Source organism: Mchenga conophoros, linkage group LG3, assembly GCF_057382185.1.
Source record: "Mchenga conophoros isolate Kocher_MC1m ecotype Shallow Benthic linkage group LG3, M_conophoros_male_GT1.1, whole genome shotgun sequence".
NCBI lineage: Eukaryota > Metazoa > Chordata > Actinopteri > Cichliformes > Cichlidae > Mchenga > Mchenga conophoros.
In genome coordinates, this window is record NC_140528.1 from 41,182,861 (window position 1) to 41,206,120 (window position 23,260).

General features: G+C 40.0%; 2 protein-coding genes and 1 pseudogene across 2 annotated transcripts; 2 read left to right on the forward strand and 1 right to left on the reverse strand.

The window, feature by feature from the left end:
* The window catches only part of LOC146578653 (uncharacterized), a 563,460-nt pseudogene that overhangs the window by 529,238 nt on the left and 10,962 nt on the right, over positions 1-23,260 (forward strand).
* Positions 1,054-9,901, reverse strand: LOC146578679 (V-set domain-containing T-cell activation inhibitor 1-like). The gene is made up of 3 exons (XM_085269117.1): positions 9,769-9,901; positions 2,378-2,719; positions 1,054-2,198 (listed from the first exon to the last, which is right to left on the reverse strand). The coding sequence occupies exons 1-3, from the start codon at positions 9,836-9,838 to the stop codon at positions 2,071-2,073; spliced, it is 540 nt and encodes a 179-aa protein (XP_085125243.1). The 5' UTR covers positions 9,839-9,901; the 3' UTR covers positions 1,054-2,070.
* LOC146578680 (Fc receptor-like protein 5) lies at positions 12,839-20,558 on the forward strand. Its single transcript, XM_085268942.1, has 8 exons — positions 12,839-12,930; positions 13,323-13,358; positions 13,847-14,110; positions 14,190-14,435; positions 14,522-14,704; positions 14,846-14,936; positions 18,799-18,877; positions 19,794-20,558. Exons 1-7 carry the CDS (start codon positions 12,900-12,902, stop codon positions 18,812-18,814), a joined length of 867 nt encoding a protein of 288 aa, XP_085125068.1. The 5' UTR covers positions 12,839-12,899; the 3' UTR covers positions 18,815-18,877; positions 19,794-20,558.

Sequence of the window (23,260 nt, forward strand, 5' to 3'; positions counted from 1 at the left end):
ATAATGAAATAATTTGTTAGTTTGAAATGCTACAGGGAACTATGTACCTGTACATTAATGCTGTGGAAAGACTTCCTGTTCACATAGTCTCCTTCATTTACTGAAGGAGCAATGATTGGAATGTGAGTGCCATCTATACAGCCAATCACGCCTGGGAACCCTGAAAATAAATGTGCAATTTAAGTAGTAGTCCAAGTATCACCACATCATACATTAAGTTCTGTTCATCCTGATACCTGCAATTTTGTGGAATCCCTCTTTGATAAATCTTGTGGGTCTATGACCGGGGAACACCACAAACGAGTGCAGGAGACGTTTCAGTGCAACTGTAACATTCCTGACTGCCCGACAGACGGTAGCCTTGGAAACGTGCTCAGCGTCACCAATATTATACAGAAAGCTCCCGTTTGCAAAAAACCGAAGTGCAATACAAATAATATGTACAGAACTGAGAGAATGTCCGCGATGTGTCACATGAGCAATATTAGGCCTGAGGATGTTATTCAAAAAAATTATAGATTGTGCTGAAAAACGGTAACATTCACACAGGAAATCATCAGGAAATGATAAAATGTCCGAACGCGCTCTAATCACTCTCTCCCGGCGGAGAGCTCTGCGGAGGATTTGGGCTTCACGATCTACTGGCTCTTCAAGGACGGGGCACGCCATGTCCGACACTTCCTACTGTCAGGTTTCCGACAAAGGGGCGGAGACAGTCAGGGTTAGTTGTAGTAAACCTGCTAGGGGGCAGGTTAGCTTCACGGCGTGTGTCGTCATAGTGACTCACTCAGGCTTCAGCTGAACTCGCTTTGTGAAACCGAAAACCCAGAGTTTTCGTTAACTCAGGGTATACTTACTCAGAGTTTGCACTAAACCGGCTTCCTGAAACAGGGCCCAGGTCCTGGCACACTTTAACCTGGTGTGGCATGATTGCGGATGCCCTGCAGGTAGGTTTGCTTCCCCTGCAGTGGCACCGCCGACCACACCCCCCACAAAAAGAAAGAGCATTGATCAAAAATAAAGGAAACAAAGACTCCATCAAGAAAACACTGGTTATTAGTGCATGTAAGACTTTATTAACCATCAACAAATAAACTCACATTAAAGTGAAATGAAATAAAGCAACAATATTCCAGCAGCTTATGAAATGTGTAAAGTGAAGTAACAGACTGAAGAGTCCCCTTCATTGAAGGAAGTTAAATCTGATCAGAGGGAGAAAACAGCTGATGTGCAGTGAAATAATTTCATCCTTTGGTTTTATTTAACTATCAGAACTTTTTTTTTTTTCCATTCTGTTATAGATGAACAATCAATCCTGAACACTAACAGTTGGATTAGTGATTGTCTGTAATTCACAGTAATTCATCCACAATCACACACAGTGTTTGTCTTGTCAGGTGGTTCCTTCAGTGTAATTAGTCTGTAACAGCTGATCTCTAGGTGAGTTAACCTCACATAACAAGTTTGATCTTATAAACAGCTAAAGCTATCACTGATTCTAAAACTGTAACAAGGAGGACGCCAAACCTATGTCACAGAAATTGTCTTTTTGCCATGAAATTAAGAACAAAATACTGAAAGTGAGCATACACTAAAGATCTTTCAGCCACTAAAACAAAGAATGAAGAAATGCCTTACCAAATATAGACACAATAAAAACAGATTAATTATTGTCTGTGCTTTAAATTTTACTGAAACATTTGAACTTTTAAAAATATATTTTGCTAATAAACTGGAGACAGTAGTGGATTAGAGTGCAAAATTGTTTGACAGTCTGATTTTGCACTTATAGGAAAATAAATAAACAAATATAATCACAATTGAAATGGCTTAAACAAAAAACAAAAAAACCATCTAGACTGTTTAAAAATAGATGTCTTAGACTGTTGACATGTTAATGACATGTTAAAAATCCATTGTTAACCACCTCTGAATGCTGGATAATTCAGTGAAGATACATGGGATTTTTTGTAACTAGTGATTAGGTTGCATGTTTGTTTTTTTTTAAAACATACTTTTTTATGGCTAATGCATCCAGTCATTTTAGTCTAATCTGGAGTCTCATAAAAATCATAAGACATTGTTTTTACGTTTTCTGTAGATCACAAAAACGGCAACAGCAGCAACAAGAAGCACAGCAGAAACTGTCAGACCAACGATCAGTCCAAAAGATCCATCTTCTTCTCCTCCTGGCTGACCTGCAGGTGAGAAACAGCTGTCAAACTGCTGTCAGACATTATCTACTGCACTCTGATCACATCACTCAGACCAGCTGCTTTCTACAAAGTCTCATCAACAACATCTTTAGAAACAAACATCAACAACCAGGAAGCAGCTTCACCTCTGATCACACACACACTCAACTCTACTCACTCACCTGGAGGAACAACTTTCAGGCTGATGATGCTGATGTGCCCTGTGTTACTGCGGGTTGCTCCTATCTGGATGACACGACACTCATATGTTCCAGCATCAGAAGTTGTCACATCCTTCAGAATCAAAGACACGTCTCCATCCTTCATCTGTCTGTCCTGCAGATCCACCCGGTTCTTAAAAGATGGATGCTGGTTGGCTGGATCAAACTGCCCATCCCGAAACACAAAGACATATTCATCTCCCAGGTCAGCTCTACTCCACTCTACAACTAAGATGTTGTTGTTTGGAGTTTGACAGGTCAGAATGACATTCTGTCCAGACTTGGCTGTGATGGTTTTGTGGTCTGAAAGAGGAAACGACATACACAGAGATGTGGAAGTACAACTACACTTAATAAATACACATGCACAAAAAGAGACTGTTTTATTTACACACACAGACACACACACACACAGTTGCCCATGAGTAACTTTGCTAATAATGATGACGCTAATACAAGCAGTAAACAGGAAAATAAAAATAAAAATAAGAGCGCTGTTTTAACAGCACCCTCTTTCATCTGCGAGCAAATGCACCCTCCTCAGAGTGCGCTCAAATGCTTGTTGATGGAGCTGCAAAAGCTGGTGATAGCCTAGCATACATAGCGAATAGTGGACACATACATGCTCATGCAAGTTTGTCGTGTTTGAGTACTGTGCTCGCACTAAACATCTGCACAAGCACCACACCGCTTTGGTTACATCCTTAGGCGAACATTGATGTCTCGCCATGAAGAAACAAATTATTGTAACTCAAAGAAATCCAGTCTGATCAGTACCAGACTTTACAGGCGTGATGACACCCCTACCCTGAACAGTTTGATATGCTCATTGTCAGGAATACTCAGCGCGTCACCTAGTGGCAACAGGAAATGTCACGTCTTTCACTTTGAAATACTGATTTTCACAGGTTCATCATGTCCACCTCAAAAGCGGTAAATATTAATATCAGTCCCTCGTGATGCTTCAGTGACAAAATTGTGAGTTTAAACTGAACAGTGCACCCTGGTGGCAAGGCGGTTCACCATGAAAGATGAAGTGGCTTTTGAGGGGCTTGAAAAGTATAAAAACCCTTGGAATTTGGGCCACACCTCCAATGTAATGAAGGTTGTTTTCTTATGTAACGATTTTCATGGAATACTGCAAAACGGCTCCACAGCGCCCCCTACAAAATTTCAAAACATCAGCCACTGCTCTGTGTTTCATCTACGAGTCTGAAACCTGGTAAGCTTATGTAAGTTATCACAATGTACAAAAAAGTCTCTTAGAGCAATATTCCAAACCCAACAGGAAGTCAGCAATTTTAAAATTAATGTGTAATTTTGGCAACATTTTCCCCTCTTTTCAGGCCCTGTACTTCAACGAACTCCTCCAAGGGATTTCATCAGATCGAGACAATCTCCAGTGTAGGGAATCTAAAGACCTTTGTGATGTTAAATTGCAAAGCTTTTTACATTCAAGAAAAAGGGATGGTCATGGCAGCACGTGGATCACTCGCCAAAAAGTAGTCATCTGCTGTCACTCATAAACACAATGTCCAATCTCTCCCAAACGACGCAGGCATTAGTCGAGAGCTCGGAAATGTTTGATATGCCATTTGTCAGTAATGGTTAGAGCGCCACCTAGTGGGACGACTTTAATCATCATTGAATGAGATTAAATTTTAGCTGGTGGTTCTACGCATGAATTCCATCAATGTGACATCAGATCTGACATGCTGGGTGTAGGTTAGAGCAGGGCGATATGACCAGTTGAAAATTTGCGATAACGATATAACTGATGATATAATTAACACTAGACAAAATACTTTACAACTCCACAACTTTATTACTGGAAAAAATACCCATCAATGTATTTTTACTTAAATAAGGAGCTGTTTTTTTATGTACATTAAAGTTATACAAAAATTTGCAGTGCAAATGCAAATTCCTTGCTGACAGTTTAACCAAAAGGCATTTCCAGTGGAAATTGGCCGACATATCCTCAGCATAACCATGTATAATATCCACAAAACTTAGAAAGAGGTTATACACAGCGCTTTGAACGACTAGTCATGTCACACATCAAATCCACCCTACCTCCCACCCTGGACCCACACCAGTTCGCATACAGAGCGAAACGATCCACAGAGGATGCAATCTGCTCTGCCCTCCACCCAGCCCTAACTCATCTGGACAAGAAAGACTCATATGTGAGAATGCTGTTCATAGACTTTAGCTCAGCATTCAACACCATAATACCACAACAACTCATCTGTAAACTGGACAGACTGGGCCTCTGCAACTGGCTGCTGGATTTCCTCAGCCAGAGGCCTCAAGCGGTGCGTGTGGGCAACAAGGTCTCAAACAGCATCACCCTGAGCACGGGGGCGCCACAAGGCTGTGTGCTCAGTCCTCTGCTCTTCACCCTGTTGACACATGACTGCACACCAACCTACAGCTCCAACCACCTTGTGAAGTTTGCGGACGACACAACGCTGGTGGGGCTCATCACCAAGGGCGATGAGACCCACTACAGGAAAGAGGTTGAGCTCCTGACCACGTGGTGCAGAGACAACAACCTCCTGCTAAATGTCAGTAAGACCAAGGAGATTATTGTCAACTTCCAGAGAGGCCACACCTGTCACCCCCCATTGACCATCGACGGCGCTGCGGTGGAGAGGGTGAGCAGCACCAAGTTCCTGGGGGTGCACATCAGTGAGGACCTCTCTTGGACCACCAGCACAGCATCACTGGCCAAGAAAGCACAACAGCGCCTCTACTTCCTGCGCAAACTCAAGCGGGCAAGTGCTCCACCACCCATCCCGACTACATTCTACAGAGGCACTATTGAAAGTATCCTCTCCAGCTGCATCACTGTGTGGGGCGGTAGCTGCACTGACTATAACAGGAAAGCTCTACAACGCATTGTGAGAACAGCTGAGAGGATAGTTGGTGTACCACTCCCCTCCCTGCAAGACATTTACACCACTCGCCTCACCCGCAAAGCCATCACAATTGTCAACGATGCAACCCACCCCGCGCACTGTCTGTTCAGCCTCCTGCCCTCTGGAAAAAGAGATACAGAAGTCTCCACTCCCGCACTACCAGGCTCACCAACAGCTTCATCCACCAGGCTGTGAGACTGCTGAACTCTCTTCCCTCCCGACTCCCAGCCAGCAGAATCACCAGATTGGCAGAAGTATAGGAAGACAGATTGGACTCTACTCCCCCTCACCCACGCACACTCTCCAGCAAGGAAACACTCTCTGAACCGGGAACTGAAAACATTCCTGACTTGCATTGCAATTGCACACACCTGCAGCTATATATATATATTTTTGGTATTTCTTTTGGCACTGTTTATATTATTATATTACTATTTATTACTTTATTGTTAGGGCTGTTTTTTTTGTTTGTTTTTTTTTTGTTTTTTTTTTGTTGTGCATCTGCACCTTATTGTTGTCAATGTCTACGCATGGGACAGTGTGAAACGTAATTTCAATTCCTTTGTATGGCAAGTACATTTGAAGAAATTGACAAATAAAAGTATTCTATTCTATTCTACACACAATACAGTAATATTATGTTGAAGCACAGTACGTATCGCTCCGCGAGGCTCCTACCTACGATAGCTGTAATGCTCCAACAATCCATCAAGCGGTGCGGCTTCGTAGCTTAGCAAAGTCATACTAAAACATTTGACAGATTTTTGAGCGCCGTGTACATGAAATCGTTTCGAGGTCAGTAAACACAACCAGAATTCATACATAAGGCACACGGGATTATAAGGGGCACTGTCGATTTTCAGAAAAATCAAAGGATTGATTTTAAGTGTGCCGTATTTTCCAAAAAAAACACGGTAATAACGACGGCCCGCTAGCATGCGCTGCGAAAAATAGTACTTTGTTGTGTATCTGACGGACGAAAGCTAAACAAGTTCCACACCACTGAAGTTTTAGCATTTTTACAAACCAATTCTGGTTCATCCGTTTCATTCAACATCCGCTTTCGCCCTTCTCATTCTCCGCCATGCTTTTTCAGCCATGTGCTTATGAAAACAAAGGCACTGCGCATGCGCGTTTTACTCATATTCTATCGCGATATTTCATTGTCTTATCATTGCCCGACATTATACCGGTATTACCGTAAACGGTATGATATGGCCCAGCCCTAGTGTAGGTGTTGGCCGTGGCTTGACGCAATGGGGTGCGAGGGTCCTCATAACGTTGCTTGCAGCTTTAATTGGACTTACAATTGTCGGTTGGAAAACTTTTACATATCGCCCAATCCTACCTTATAGTACTGTATTACCCCATCAGAGCACTTCACTCTCGCACATCAGGCTTACTTGTTGTTCCTAGAGTATTTAATCCAATCCAGTTTTATTTATAAAGCACTTTAAAATACCCAGCAGAGGACGAAAGTGCTGTACAGAAAATAAGTTAAAAACAATAGCGTAAAAGAAAACAGGAAAAATAAATAAATAAAACACATAATACAAACAAAGTTAAAATAGCCCTACCATAGGAAAAAATAAGATAAAATAGCATATAATCATTGCACCTGGATTTAATGATTGTTAATCTCTGGCTTTCTTCCAAAGCATGTCTTTTATCATGTCTTCATTGTTTTAAACGATAAATGTTGCTCTGATGGATTTCTGAAAGCCTCAAACACTCTTCTGATCATCAAGATCGAGAAATTATGCAGTCAAAGAAAAGTTTTAATACATTTACACTTTACTCTTAATTTAAGGTTAGCAGCCTTTTTGAGCACCAGTCAACATGAGCTTGTACTTGTATAGTATTTACTGTGATGTGCCCTCATGGAAAACTATGACACTGTTTTTGTTTCAGTAATGCTGACTTGTGCTTATGTTCCATAGTGCACACAACAACGAGACAAGCCCAAGGTATTTCTTTGAGCTGTGTGGCAGCTTCCTGTGACAGTTTAGTAATTAAACAGTGAGCTACTTTATCAGCCTCTAACACGGTGCAGTACTTTTCAAAATTTGCAATAAAACTATTCCTGCTTAAGGTGGAAATAACAAATTGTGTTTCACCAATTGAAACACAACATCAAGTACAACCAGGATACATGGAGGGGCAATGCTCGTGATATACGACCAAAATGTAAACGACTCCACCAAATATCGCTGTAACACTCCTGGATGCACTCCATATAACAGGAAGAGAATGGAAATTACTGATGTGATTGTGTGGTTGAAAAGCAGTGCTTAAGCAGCTATAGTGCAATATTATAGTAACACAGTTACGTGTTCAGTAATACAGGAAAACACCACCTAGACTAGTTTATACATTTGGTTCATCTCTTTAGAAAATAACAATGGAAAATTCCCTTCATTTACTCATAAATGCTGCTGCCTGCATGAATAAAATTGAATTTACTACTTTTTTTTTATTTTATCATAAAATAATTATCACATTTTTTGAGAAATATTATGATATAATTTTGAGGCTGTATCATGAATTTACCTTCATACAATAAGTATTTTCATAGTTACAGCCCGTTTAAGTAAACAGAGGGCTGGGCCTGTCCTTATACACAGTGGTTACAGCTGAGTCTCGTCATGCTTAATGGATATATGTAATGGATATTTAGTAGATTTATTTAGTAACTTAATAGTAACTAATAATAATAATAATAAAAAGGAAGTGTTTTACGTTTAGTTTCTATTGAAAACTAAAACCCCTGTTTCAACAAAGACCTCTTCTTTCATTTGTTAAATTGTTAAAGTTGATTTCTTCTATTATACGACACAGCCTGTTTGTATATATTTGTTAGATCTTTTAATGCATGAATTTTTAAAGGAAAGCTTGAATTAAAATGGTAAATGTAATTCAAGGGCCTGTATTTATATAGCGCTTTAATAGTCCCTAAGGACCCCAAAGCGCTTTACACATCAAATCACCCACCCATTCACACACTGGTGATGGCAGCTACATTGTAGCCACAGCCACCCTGGGGCGCACTGACAGAGGCGAAAGTCAAAGTCACACTCCATGTTGTTGATGAGTACTGTCCCAGCAAAACCTTGACATTATCCCTTGGTCAAAACTGTTTGCAGTACAGCAGCAAAAAACCTTAACTTAATGCTGAAATTTAAATACAGAAAAGAGGTTTAATCACACTGTCTGTAGTGACATTAATCCAGTCAGGGAATTAAAAAAAACAACAATAACCCCAAAAGCAAACGTAATTTGGGTTACTTTGAGTATTACAGAGGATTTTTTTTAATATACAATGCAACCGTTGCATGGTGAATTTAATGTGTAAGAGTATTACAAAAATCTCCCCTCTGTGTCCTGGTGATAACATTTTAACTCCTGTGATAAAAGGTTTGAGTGTGTAAACCAGGGGTGCCCAATCCCGGTCCTCGAGAGCTACTATCCTGCAGCTTTTAGATGCATCCCTACTCCAACACAGCTGAATCAAATGGTTTGATCTCTTCAGCATGCCATCATGTTTGGCAAAGGCCTGATAACAAGCCATTCATTTGATTCAGGTGTGTGGGAACAAGGATGCATCTAAAAGCTGCAGGACGGTAGCTCTCGAGGACCGGGATTGGGCACCCCTGGTGTAAACAGTTAGCTGCTGAGTCAGAGGTCAAGGGTTCAGCCATCAGTTATTCACTATTCACATGTTTTATGGCATTAGTTGTTGACTTTGATATAAAACTTCATGAAGTCAAGGACTGCAAAATGCATATCTGACTTCAGCCCAGTGTGTACTCGCTGTGTTGTTTTGTGTAGGTCAGAACAGACAACATTCAATACAAATCCTAAAGGCTGGCAATATAAGAATGAACATTATAAATGAAAACAAAACTATAGCAAACCTAAACTACATCATCTGCCTGACTGTTATCTTGATCAGTTGGTCTGATGGTCACGTTAACTATGAAGATTTATATTAACTCATCTCCTTTCATAAACGGTGGTTCAGAGAAGAAGATAATAAAGTCATGTAAAGTAAAGTAACGAAGCTTTTGTTTTCAGTATTCAGAGAATGCAGCCAGCTCGACTTTGATCACGGCTGCAGATAGTTCACATTCTGGTCTGTCATTACGACGGTGTAGAAGAGACAAAGACGAGCTCATTAACATAAAAAAACACTTATTATATTTTCACTTTATAAGAGAAAGTTTGGCTTTGTTATGCACAGAAACGGCGTCAGCATTAGTCCGTCTGCAGTTCTGCGTTTCCAGGCGTACCGAGAATAGTTTCGATCAGAGAGATTAGCGCTAGTGTTTCAAACATGATCGGTATGGATAGTATTTAAATAATGTATTGTTAAATAACTCTGGCTCATACCTCCCTATGTGAAAGAGGAATGTTGTTTTTGTTTCTCACCTGCAGACACAAACACGACGACACAGAAAGCACCAAACCAGAAGAAGGGCGTAGATGTTGGAGCAGCCATTTCCGTATATCCGTGTACTCCATGCCCGGAAAACCTGAGCTGTCTTGCGGACGCGCATGTGTGTAACCAAGAACTGAGAAAACTCCCCCCTATAGAACATGGCCTTTACTAAAACTTTGATGATGATGATGATGATGATGACGACGTTTTTACTACAACATGCTGATTTCATCGAGCTGTCAAATATGACACTGAGGTTTCTAAGGCTCAATTTAACAGAAGGCTCTAAGCTGATATGCCTATCTTCTGGAATCATATGGTCAGGAGCAACAATTAAAGTTTCTCTTTAATCAGAGTTTAGCTGGAGGAAGTTGTTGTTTAAAAAATGCTTGATTTCTTTCAGGCAATTACTTAAACCGGACAGTTTATAAAAATTAGAGACTGAAAAAACAGTATATCTGAATGCCATCAGCATGGAGATGATAGGAGATATTATTGTTGCGCCTAATAATTTGGCCTAGGGGGAATATATAGAGTACAAAGAGAATTGGACCCAGGACAGATCCCCGAGGATCTGCCCCACATGGCAGAACAATTGATGACTTGATTTATACGAACAGATAATGTCCTTTAGGTAAATAGGACATGAACCATTTTCAAACAACACCCGTAATCCCGAAATATCCTTAAGCTTGTTTATTATGATACTGTGATCTCCAGTATCAAAAGCAGTGGTGAGATCCAACAGAACTAGAACTGTGTACTCTCTGGAGTGTGCTGCCATCAAAATGTCACTAGATACTTTAAGTAAAGCCCTTTTAGTAGAGTGCCAATTGTGAAATCCAGACTGGAAAACATCCATGACATCATTTTCTCCAGGAAATAGTTCAGTTGTTCTGCTACTGTTTCTTTCCAAGATCTTTGATATAAAAAGCTATTTGGAAATTGGCCTGTAACTGTTTGAAAAGGATGGATCCAGATTAGGTTTCTTTAATATTGGCTCAAACACAGCTTGTTTAAAGAAACTGGGAACTGAGCCAGTAAGAAGAGAAATATTTATCATTTCCAAAATACAGCGACCAATAGTCAAACACACTAATGAAAAATGGGGCAGGAAGGACATCAAGATGTCCTGTAATGTAATAGGAGTAAAGGCGGACCAAGTATCAGAGGTAAGCAAATTGTAAGCTTGATACTGAGAAGATGATGGAGAGATATTTGACCTGCTGGCAGTGAGCTTATTTGTGAAATAATTCAAAAACTCGTTACAATCAGACATTGAGTGAACTGGTGCATGAGGAACAGAGGGAGAAACACTTAATTGTGCTAAACAACAGTTTAGGATTTTTCTTTTATGAAGCTATAAGGTGTGAAAAATACTCTGTTCTGACATTTTTCCACATGTCATTTAGTAAGAAAATAGATTCTTTAAGATGTAACCTGTGAACCTCAAGCTTGGAAGCCTTCCACAAACGTCCTAGCTCCGAAAATTGCGAATAAAAAGGCTGCTAAAAGTTAAAAGACTCCATGATAGTGAAGAATTCAGTAGCTATGTTACAGGAGGCATCATCAATATGAATCTCCCAGCATTACATCTTCTCCAATGTATTAATGGATGTCAGAAGGTCGTTAAATTCAGTTAGACAGACCCCAGGAAGTCCAGAAGTTTGGTTAATTAAAATTCAATAAAGGGTTCGCAATTTAATCACCTTAATTTCACCTTAATCATCTGCAGCTCAAGCGAAGAAAAGGAGTCCGAGTTCACCAGCCTGCATTTGAATCAGAATCCTCCGTCACTGCACGAAAGACGTGGAGTTCCGATGTCGGCGCTTCCAGCCGAGTAGATTTCCTTCAAGTGAATCCATGCTTTGCTGCCACGTCTAAGTTTAACACATAAAGTTTAAAGATTCCTTCACGAAGTGATCGTTTAAAATAAACGATTTGAACGAGCGTTAAGCAGGGAAAACCAAATTGATGACGCTCGGTTGGCGCACTCAACAGCTGAGTGCTGTGGCACTTGAATTAAACACCTGTGCACACCTGCGTACCTGCCGCGATGGGCGGTGACTCCAAGGCTAGGCGAAGCTAACATCCATGGTTGTCTATCGCTACTGCCAGCAAAGCGGCGGACAGATGACTGACGAAAGGTGCGCATGCTGCCATCAAGCCATGAATACTGGCTGCAGACTGAGGAGTAGCGTCCCCAGGTGACACTAAATGGACTACTCGCAGGAACCTGGAATCTCCCCACAGCAAGAAGCTAACTTTCGGTACTTCACCTTGACACCAGTCCTGGTTCCCCTCCTTCATTTTTTCGGGTTGAATCCCACCGGTATGTACAGTAGCGTGCACTCAGGTGAGGAACATATAAAAGGAGGAGGAAAAGTTTTCCTGTAACTGTCCCATCTGTAGCTCTCCATTGAATCTTTAATGTGCAACAGCGTGCCCTGATCGTAAATTCTAGCAGCAGAAACAAAGTTTAGACACAAAAGAGTAAAAATAATATTGCAAGCGACGATAGCCAGTGGCGGAGCCAAACACGGCCCCATCTTGTCCGACATCTGTAGCTGCTAGAAGTTATTTATCAGATCTCTGGCAGTGTCTCTGTTCACCCTCACACAGATGCCTGTCCTGAATCCAATCTACAGCCCTGTTCGTGTGTCCTCTTTTTCAAACTCTTGAGATTATTCTGGCAGACGCAGTAAAACTTGTTACAGCATGTAAAGATGTGCCATCCTCTGATGTGCCTGTGTAACCTAAACATGCTGAAACTAACAGGCATGTTATTGATAAACACATCTTAAATGCTGGAGTAATTGTGCAAAGTCCATGTAGAAGTCAAACATCCCCCTCTTATGGCATTTGAATCAATGTTCCACTCTGTCCTCCTGTGTCTCTGCACAGCTGAAAGACTTTTTTTAAAAAGACATACCGTATACGAGAGACCTCGACAGTTATGTGAATTTATAATGTACCACTTGTGTCTTTCCACAAAGAAAAAAGTGAGTCCCCCAAAACTGTGTTTGAACCAATAAAAAAGCTGGTGCTCAGAGGAAGAGGGCGGGCTTTACTTGGTGTCAGTGACAGAAATGAAAAAAAGGTCAAATGAGTGAGAAGGACGATGAAGGAAACATCTGTGCTGTGTCTGCTCTGTAAGTAGAATCTCTGTGTTTGTTTGAATTCTTGTACTTTGACTGTCTGCTCTCCTGATAACTGATGATGGAGGAGAAGACATGAAAAACAAATCAGGCTGAATTCAAGTTCAAACACCACGAGGACCAACTGCAGGTCTGAACTGACTCTTTATCTTTGCTCAGGAGTCGAGGAAACACAGCAGGCAGTGAAAAGATCAAATCATTCACTCGTTATATCAACACAGCTGCACAGTGGACACATGACTTTGTGGGACTTACTTTTTCAGACTTTTGTTGTCCAAACTTCATTGAAACATGTTGCAGAGATGTGTTTGTGTGTTTGTCAGCTGTTTGTGTGGAGTTTTTCTTTATGTTCGCCTCAAATCAACCTGAGTGTCATTTCTCTTTAGTTCTGATCTCACTGCTGAGCTGCACAACAAACCAAGGTCAGTAACCTTCTTCTGTCACAGTTTAAACCTGAGAAATGCTCACTGATATGACCTGATTGGGTTCATGTTTCACAATGGAGCTCAGTTCTGAAAAAAAAAAAGTTCAGTGGAACCCTGACTTAAGAAATTAATTCGTTCCCGAGGGTCTTTCGTAAGTCGAAAATTTTCGTAAGTCGAAGCACCCATCGCGCCTCTTGAGTGAACTAATTGCTAACTGCAACAACAATACGTCGTTCAAGTGGAACAGCAAAGCGCAAGTACGAAAGCCAAGAGGGTTGTCACATGATTCGGATTGTATGCATCAGCATTCTGGGCTCATTCAATCAGAGCCAGCGGATTTCGTATACCGGGCATTTTGCCGTAACAGGGGCAGAAATATTGCCGTTAAGTGCCTTCGTCACTTGAATTTTTCGTTAAATGGGGTATTTGTAAGTCGAGGTTCCACTGTATAAGAAATCATCAGTTTTTCATTTTAACCCTCGCAGCTCGTCTGACTGTGAGTCCCAGCAGCTCTCAGTTCTTTAAAGGAGACTTTGTGTCTCTGAGCTGTGAGGAGGACGACAGCTCTGCTGGATGGACTCTGAGGAGAAACACAAGCACACGACAGAGGACTCAGTGTGGAGATGGGTGGGGAAAACCAGTGAATCCTTTCTGTAACGTGAGCTACATTTACACATCAGACAGTGGAGTTTACTGGTGTGAGTCCAGAGAGGGTCCCATCAGTAACATGGTTAACCTGACAGTCACTGGTAAGCTGAGTGTGTGGAGTTAGTGTTGATGAAGCTGTGTGTAAATGGATGAAATGCTGTAGTTTGTCTCTGTGTTGAGGTGGATCAGTGATCCTGCAGAGTCCTGTCCTCCCTGTGATGGAGGGAGATGACGTCACTCTGCTCTGTAAAACAAAGACCACTCCCTCCAACCTCCCAGCTGCTTTCTATAAAGATGGCTCCCTCATCAGGAAGCAGCCTACAGGTCACATGACCATCCAGCATGTTTCCAGGTCTGATGAAGGCCTCTACAAGTGTGACATCAGCGGTCATGGAGAGTCTCCATCCAGCTGGATCACTGTCACAGGTGACACACTCACCTGTCTGTGTTTCTGCAGCTTTCAACATTCACAATGTGACGACAACTTAATGACTGTGTTTGCTTTATTTTAGGGGAACACACCACCACACCTCCACCTACATCCTCTGCTCCTAACTCCACCTCCATCACTCTTCCTCCATCACTCTCTCCTCCTGTTCTCTCTGTGTTGTCATGTGTTGGATCAGTGTGTGTTGTGGTTCTACTGGTGTTACTGGTTCTGCTGGTGAGACGATGTGTTCACAGGAAACCTGAAGGTGAGACTCCTGAACTTTCAGGTTTGAGTTTCTTTAGTAGAATAAAGTTCACATTCATTATGATCACAGTAACAACTTTTATTAAATTTAATTTCTGTTTATATATTTAATTTATATTTTGTTCATTTTGCATCATTTCAGCAGATCAAGCAGAAGTTGGAGAAGATGACATCATCACTCATGTCATGTACAACACTGTCAAGATAACAAAAGCCAATCTGATGAAGCAGAGGTAATATTTGAGTTTACATATTTTCCTCAAGCCATTTGTAATGTAGTAAAGTTAGTTAGTGTTCTTTTTTTTTTTTTTTTTTTAAATCACTAAAGTGAACTAATTCTGTTAGTCTTTGGGGGCTGACTCACTATTGATGCTTCAAGAGGACAACAGAGGAACTGCATCTGCTTATTTTTGAGATTTGTATCTCTTTACTTCAGTTTGATCAGCAGAAATTATATTTAAATTACTGTTGAATTGCCACTAAATAAATAAATCTCAATGGAAGCTGTATAACGCACTACTTCACACAGATTAGGGACGTAATTTCCAAAAACCTAGTGAGCAATAAGAGTTAAGAGTTGCTTCTAGAAGGACTTCAGTGGAGTTTCCCAGTTTTGAAGTGAGGCCATACATGTACATTGTGATGACAGTCTTTATTATGAAGATGTTTTCTCTGACATTTTCTGCTTCTTGTATCTTAAACTGAATTTAATATGAGTGCAGAATCAGATGTAGGTTTTTGAAGCCTGATCTTGACTTTAATTATATGATTAATGATTTTAAGGTCACTATAGAGTATGTGAGGGATGATCAGAAGTATATAGTGATGTATAGTAAATGTGGATTCTAGGAAAAGTAAACGGACATTTTCCTGATTTAGTGTTATCAAAACTGGAATTCACAATGTTCAAGTTTTTATTTTTTGTGATATTTGATCTTTTTCAGATGTAATCATGTGTTTAACTCTGCACTTACTGAGTGTTGTTCACTGTGAGCTGGACTGTGTGTTTGTGGTCTGTGGTTAACTGAAGCTAACAGCTCTGCAGTCGTCCAGCATCCTGATAGAAAGAAAGAAAAAAAACACTTCAGAAACTCAGTCTAAGAGATTTGAAAAGATTAAGTTTAAAGAGGATTGTGAACTTGGTCCAGGCACTGACAACTTACTGAGTGAGGGTTTTTTTTTATAGTGGAAAGCAACATATAAACCAAGCCAGGAAATGGCTATAACTTAAACTAAGAAAAACCTAAACTGGGAAAGCTAACAAGGAACATGCAACCAGCGACAAAGATCTAAGAAAAACTTGAAACACAGAGGGACCAACAGGGGAAGACAAGCAGAGGACAACACAGGGCTTAAATACACAGACAGGAGGACCAGAGGATGGGGAACAAGTGGGAACACAGCTGGAATTGATCTGCCATAACGAGACAAAGGAAGCAGAGCAGAATACACTGACATAGGACAAGGACTATCAAAATAAAACAGGAAGCACAAGACATTCAGAAAGACGCAGACTCAGAGTCATGACATTTAGGCTACGTTCACACTGCAGGTCTTAATGCTCAATTCCGATTTTTTTGATCAAATCCGATTTTTTTGTCTCCTCGTTCACACTACAAATAAAATGCGACAGCAAACGCGCTCTAGTGTGAACGCTCAAAGCGGCCCGCATGCGCAAAAGAAGATGTCACACACAACGCGCTCTGTTTAGACCAAGAACAAACAGTATTGTTTGACTGATGGCCGTTAATATAAAGACTTCGGACTTTACGTTTCCCAATTTTTGCTTTAAGTTATTTTGTTATTTACATAATAATGTAAATAACCTAATAATGATCCTTATTGCTGTTTAAGAGAGGAGCGGTGCTTCAAAGGATAGCTGCAGATTTCTGTCAGAATCTGCAGATTATACAGTACAAATAAAATGTTTACGTTGTCTTCCCAACAGTTTCACTGACATCTACACTGGATGGCTAGGAAGCGTTCGCGATGTCTTCTCGGGCGCTGATAATTGGCTTCAGTCTTGTGTCGGTGACGTAAAAGGCGGATTTAATGCGACTTGACCGTTCAAACAGCAGTCGCTTTCTAAAACATCGGATATGTATCGGATTCAGTACCACATACGAAAGTGACCCAGATCGGATTTGAAAATATCGGATTTGCGCCGTTCACACTGTCATAGCATGATCGGATATGGGTCGCATAGGGTCAAAAAAATCGGATTTGATGCGCTTTCGCCTGCAGTGTGAACGTAGCCATAGAGACATATAATATGCACAGAAAACCAGCAAGAAACCAAAGCCATGAATCACAAATAATCAAGCAATATAAATTAAGCAAACACAAAACACTGGGTCATAGACCCAGTACCGTGGCAGAGACACATAACACTTGTTACATGGTTTTAATTTATTTAAACACCCTTACTCATACTTTCCTTAAATGCTATCCTGTTTTAAAGCTGTTTATTTAAAAATAAAAAAGGGAAAGAAGATGTACACAGAGTATAATTCTTTGCTTGTGTTTAATGGTAGCATGAGGTGGTCCCTGCAGCCCATTCTGGTAGTCAAGCACCTTCAGGAGGGTAGATTCACATGTGCTGTAACAAGGTTTGCTTTGTTCAGTGTTATTTATATAGTGCCAAATCATAACAAAGCCTCACAGACTCCAGTAGGTAAAATACCTGGAGATGAGACAGAGCATCAGCCCAGCAGCAGTACTGACTTTGCTCCTTTATGTTCCTACCAGAAACCTACTAAACTCTCACTGGTATCAGGTGCTGACATTATTTCAGTGGGACCTGTGCTCACAACCCAGCACTGTGCAGATCAGAGTTCAGAGGTTGTCTGAACAGCGACAAGAACAGCAGGAAAAAGCAAAACTGAGAAACATCAGTCAGACATCAGAACAGAGCAATGATCTGTGAGAACCATTGACTAAACCATTCACCTTTTTGAGTTTAACTTCTTGTTGTGTCTCCACTGCTGACACCTTGATTTGCACTGAAGCAGCTGAAATAGACACACAATGGTTTCGTTTTCCTGACATCCCTGAAGTGTAACTGATTTTGTGTTATAACGTTTAAAACTGTTTAGTGGTTCCTTTTTTTCTGTTACAGTGTATCTTAAACCAAGAACACTTCCTGTTTCTCTGCTCTGTGGCTCCCGCTGAACACATAAAACTTTATTTTACAATCACAATTAATTCGTTTTCCTAAACCAGCTGATCTAGATTTAGAGACAGAGGGTCAGACAGAAAATACTTAGTAAAAATAATATGTTAAACGTTTTTTACTTCATTCCTATTTATCTTCACAGAAATGCATCAACATATCTGCCAGTTTACCAGTGGCACTCACTGCTGTGTTTTATGGAGAATAAAACATAAGATGGCATTTATTAGTTCCAGACTTGGTATATTCACATAGTTACAGCAGGAGAATAAACAGGGTAGGAATATAAATAGATGAAAGATGTGTGCAGAGACCACACAGGATATTCAATAATGTTAGAAATAACCGATAATCACTAAAAGCAGCTCAGATGTGTCTGTAATCTCTGTCTAACACTAGCTGTTAGCTTTATTATCAGGAATAATTGACTTTTATTATAAGACATAAACAGAGAGACTGAAAAGACAGATCATTAAAGAAATGGCATTAACTGTTCATTTCCAGCCTCTCAAACTGTCCTTCAATGCATGAATCATTTTTAAAGTTCTGCATGTAAAACCACAGCAGCTACTTCCTGCTGTCAGTCTGATCAGACCTCTCACTGCAGTGTGTGCTGGTTTGTTAGTAATATTATTCATGCTGTGAGAAAGTGTTTGCTTTGTGCTCTGTGGTGAAGTATCTCCGGCTGCACTGAAACAAGATGGCAGCTTTGTGGTCGTCCAGCTTCTTTTTCTCAGAAATGCCCCCCAGTGCTTTGTGGTCAACAGCAGGTGTTTAGAGGAGGAAACTGAAAAGCTGATGCAGTTTGTAAACATCTTCACTTAATTGTTTCTTAATGCTGCAGAAAATATAGCTGTGTGTGATAATACAGTACTGTTGCAGTTGTTGTACATGCAGTAATTTAAATGTATTTTATTATGCAGAGACAGATTTAGCTGACTCAGCAGTGAGAACTGAAAACGTCCGTTATGGAAAAACAACCATCAGAACAAGAAGGCCCAGGTACAGCTGCTCTTTATCTTTGACTTTACACAAATACAAGCTAGCTGCTCACTTTGTTTCCAGCTGCCATGCTAAGCTAAGCTAACCAAAAAATATCCTGACCAATGTCAGACTTGTGAACTCTGACAGTAAGTTTTACTAATGGCCAATATATTTAGGTTTGTAATATTTGTACTTGACTAATTAGGTTAAAACAAATGTGAAATAATCTGCAGAGTGGAAAAAGAACCTGATTTTTTTTTTTTCTTTATTTTTGTAATTCAGGTGTGGCAAAGAAAAAGCTGGTTTACAATGGACCTGTTTTGCTTTTCCTAATTTCCTGTCATATGTTTTTTTTGTTGTTTTTTTTTTTTCTTTTGTGTACTGATTTTAAATTCAGATTTAAAAACAGGGGTTTTTGTCCTGCCCTAAAAATCGTAGAAATATGGTATCTAACCAGATTCTTACTCTGGATGGCACACTACAGGTTGTGTGTGCCATTAATACTTCCTTGGCCTGAAATCAAAATCCTCCTTCTCACATACAGTCTTTAATAATCAGGCCGCATCTTATGTTAATCATCTTATAGAACCTAACGCCCAATAAAATACTGAGGTCAGTGTCCAAGTAATTGCTGTGAGCTAAAAGTTCTGGCTGCAGACTGCCCTAAACACTCAGTTTGTTCAAAGTTTTACACTCTTGCAGTTTTATGATGTCAGAGAGAGAAGATGGCTGATATTATCATATTAGCCGCAGGAGCTCCTCTCAAATGCAGTTCAAACCTTGTGTTGGAGAGGGAGAGCCAATCAGAGGAAAGGTGTCTTAGAGGGGGAGGGGCTAAAACTGTTTGTTTCACAGAGAGGATGAGCTGAGGTGGTGCACAAAGGCCTAGTATGAGAAACAGAATGATTATTTTAAACTGTGTGTTTGTGTTCAGACTTTAAACCAGAGCCTGATGTCATCTGCTCTTCAGTCCACCAGTCCAACTGACGTCCAGCTGCTGGTCTCTAACTGGTCCCCCAAACACTTTAGACCAGAGGACGTCAACACTGATCTTTATGTTTCATTTTTCTTTCTCACTAAATCAGAAAAAAATAACATTTAATTTAATTTACTTTAATTTGACTTTTTAAAAAGTGACAATGACTTTTCTTGCAAATTCAGCTCTGGTAAAATAAATATGTAATTTATTTATGTCCTCAATAACTTTACTGTTATTTGTATGTTCTGTGTTTGTTGAATAAACCCCTGTTGTCATGTGCGTTCCACATGTGGTTCTGTGGGTTTCACTAAAGTATCAGGTAGAAAATCTGAGTTGTTATTGTTTAGTTGTGGCTAACCGTTATACTCCTCTCCTCAGTGCTGAAAGCAAAGAAAATAATGAAACTGCAACTTCAGACTAAAAACAGCAGAAAAATCTTTCAGTGATTAAACTGCACACAAAAGCTTCACTACAAGATGTTTGTATTTGTGACTGAAGAGGGTTTTTTATTTTATTTTATTTTTTTAAGCCAAAAATGTAGAAAATTATGAAAACTTGCATTTTACAATTATGGTTTATGATATTATGTAAGTATAGAAGTGAATAAACCTGGTGCATTGTTTGACTGACTGATTTTTAATGTATTGTTCCTTCCACTGGGAAACATTCAGTGTCAAAATATATAGCTTGAGATGAAAACGTAAAAAAATTATTTACTGTATTTAATGTCTGATGAACTAAAGACTCATGAACATGTGACTTAGACTGGACTTCTTTCCTGATCACGTCTCCTGGACCAGCTCAGATATCCTCCTCTTAACCCTCTGACTGAAGCTTGAAATGAACGATTGGACTTTAATGTCTTCTGCCATCTACTGGTGAAGTTGGGTGTTACAGCACAGCAGCTGCTTTTTATACGACAACAGTTTAATTCTACAAAGCTGCTCAGACTTCTGCTTTACCTTCCTCTTGTGTTAGGGTCAGCACCGACACATTTTTAATTTTAAATGCATAAAAAATCACATTTGTTTATTGTATCAAGGCTTTTTGACTTTGTCAGCAACCTCTATTTCTACAAAATAAAACAAACAAAAATGTCATTTTTAGTTATTAATCTTAAAATGAAAAAAATCAAACAAATTTATTTAAGAGATGTGTCCTATACCCCTCAGTATTAGTCAGGTAACACAAAAACCTTTTATTTATTAATATGATTCTCTTGAGGTTAATTTTACCTTTTTTTTTTTTTTTTTTTTTTATTGAAATCGTGACAAAAAAGACCCAGAGGCCCACACTAAAAGTATTAAAACCAAGATTTTCATAGATAAGAAGCCTAACAAGGTAACCAATAGATGAGAAACAAATTGGATGATAGCTTATTGTTTTTAGTGTATTTTATAGCTGATTTAATAGCTGGCACGTTAACATAAGAGATGATAACGGAAAGCTAACACAAGAGGAAGGTTTAGCAGCGATTACAGCACACATTACCCTGCATCATTTTCTCCATCACAGCACCCGGAAACCATCCTCTTCTTTCAAACACGTGACAGTAATTCATGTGTTTTGGTTTCTGTTACTTCCACAGCTACTTTGTTAGGTTAGTGTCATTCCAAGAATACTTCAGTTGTGTTTTATGAGATTTGGGTTTATTCTACCTCTATTGTGTTTTATTTATCTTACAGTGTGTTTTGTGTGCTTTTGCAGTGTTTATCCCTGCGGTGGTCCTCATTGGGCTCTCGGTGGGGCCTGGATCTCCTCCATGCCAGCTTTAAGTCCTGGGGGCAGGGCTATGGCTCCCCACACCCACTATTAAATGGTAATAGTGGCTGTAATTTGTATAGCACTGTACTGGTCCCTAAGGACCCCAAAAGCGCTTTACACATTCAGTCATCCACCCATTCACACACTGGTGATGGCAGCTACATTGTAGCCACAGCCACTCTGGGGTGCACTGACAGAGGTGAGGCTGCCGGACACTGGCGCCACCGGGCCCTCTGACCACCACCAGTAGGCAACGGGTGAAGTGTCTTGCCCAAGGACACAACGACCGAGACTGTCCAACCTGGTATTCTAACCAGCAACTTTCCAATTACAAGGCGAACTCCCAACTCTTGAGCCACGATCGCCCGATCGCCTTCATGTAACTAACTTAGATAGTTACGTGAAGAAACCTTGTGAACACAAGCACACTCATCCACAGTAGTGTATAAAGAGGTGCTCACAAATGCACACTATTTTGGTTGGCCACTGCCTCTAAACATATGATGCATTATTGGTACTGTATGCTGCTCAGTAACATTTTATGTTTATTATTTACTGTTACTTTTGCATATCTTGGTTGTTGCTGTGGTTTCTCTATTGTGTTGTTTTTTGCATGTTGTTTTCAGCAGGTGTTGAAGCAGATTTGCAGTGTCTTTTCTCTCTATTCCTCTTCTCCTCTATTTTTCCCCTCTCCTTGTGTTAACGTCTTCCTTAACTTCTCTTTCCTTTTTTTCTCTTTCTTGTCCCCAGCCCTGTCTGCTCTGATTGTAATAAGTGAAAATAAATGAATCCTAATAAAAATCGAATAAGCTGTGAGAATCAAGTGGACCAGTATAGCAAACGCTGTAATGATCCACTTGGGAAAGTAAATCTGTTGGTCATTTTTCTGGTCCTACAGACAATAATTGTGATTGCTACACTGCTGGATAGGACAGGTGGGAAAGAAGGGGGGGAAAAAAGAAAATTACATGTCATTAAATGTGATACTGAAAATAATTTGAAGGACCTAAAGCTACCATGTAACCAGCAACTTGCTGGTGCTCAGTTGCTGCACATTAACTTTTCTGTTGTTGTTTGACCTGTAAGCTCAAAATAGCTGCTGGCTCTTCATATTAAATATATTCACCTACTCAGTGTATATTACAGCCCTAACCATAGGTCTACTATGAAATGAGAGTAATGGGTTATGGAGCTGTGTTGTGCTTAATGTTAGTTTTATGTGTTTCTTCACTTATTCTTTTAGTTACAGCAAGTTTTTAACTGCAATATAGGTTTCCTGCCTGGGGAATACGTTTCTTTGTGAGTCTCTTTTGAATGTATTTCTAAATAACTCGTGAATAAACCCAGTTGTAACGTTACACGAGTGCATTCTGACTCGAATTAGAATGTGTTCGTTTTGTGAATGGAGAGAAATATAAATGTTGTTACACTTGATTTTAATCTGTTGCTAAGTCTCTTCTGCTTTGCTGCAAATGCAGCTACTGTAACACAGCACACACACACCACGAATAACTCTTCAGTTAATTATTTTTGCTTTGATCTTTTTACAAACGGAGGTTTCCACTTCTCTCTTATTAGGCTGTGGGAAAAGAATCTTCAGTGTTTAAATGGATCCACCTGCTCCTCCATGAACAATCAGTCAGCTATGAAACTTCAAG

Coding starts and splice junctions, on each gene's coding strand:
- LOC146578679 (XM_085269117.1), bottom strand. CDS start 9,838: ATGGCTGCTCCAACATCTACGCCCTTCTTCTGGTTTGGTGCTTTCTGT. Junction 2,720..9,768: donor CGTCGTGTTTGTGTCTGCAG/GTGAGAAACAAA, acceptor TTCCTCTTTCAG/ACCACAAAACCATCACAGCC. Junction 2,199..2,377: donor CCTGAAAGTTGTTCCTCCAG/GTGAGTGAGTAG, acceptor TCTCACCTGCAG/GTCAGCCAGGAGGAGAAGAA.
- LOC146578680 (XM_085268942.1), top strand. CDS start 12,900: ATGAAGGAAACATCTGTGCTGTGTCTGCTCT. Junction 14,111..14,189: donor GGTTAACCTGACAGTCACTG/GTAAGCTGAGTG, acceptor CTCTGTGTTGAG/GTGGATCAGTGATCCTGCAG. Junction 14,436..14,521: donor CAGCTGGATCACTGTCACAG/GTGACACACTCA, acceptor GCTTTATTTTAG/GGGAACACACCACCACACCT.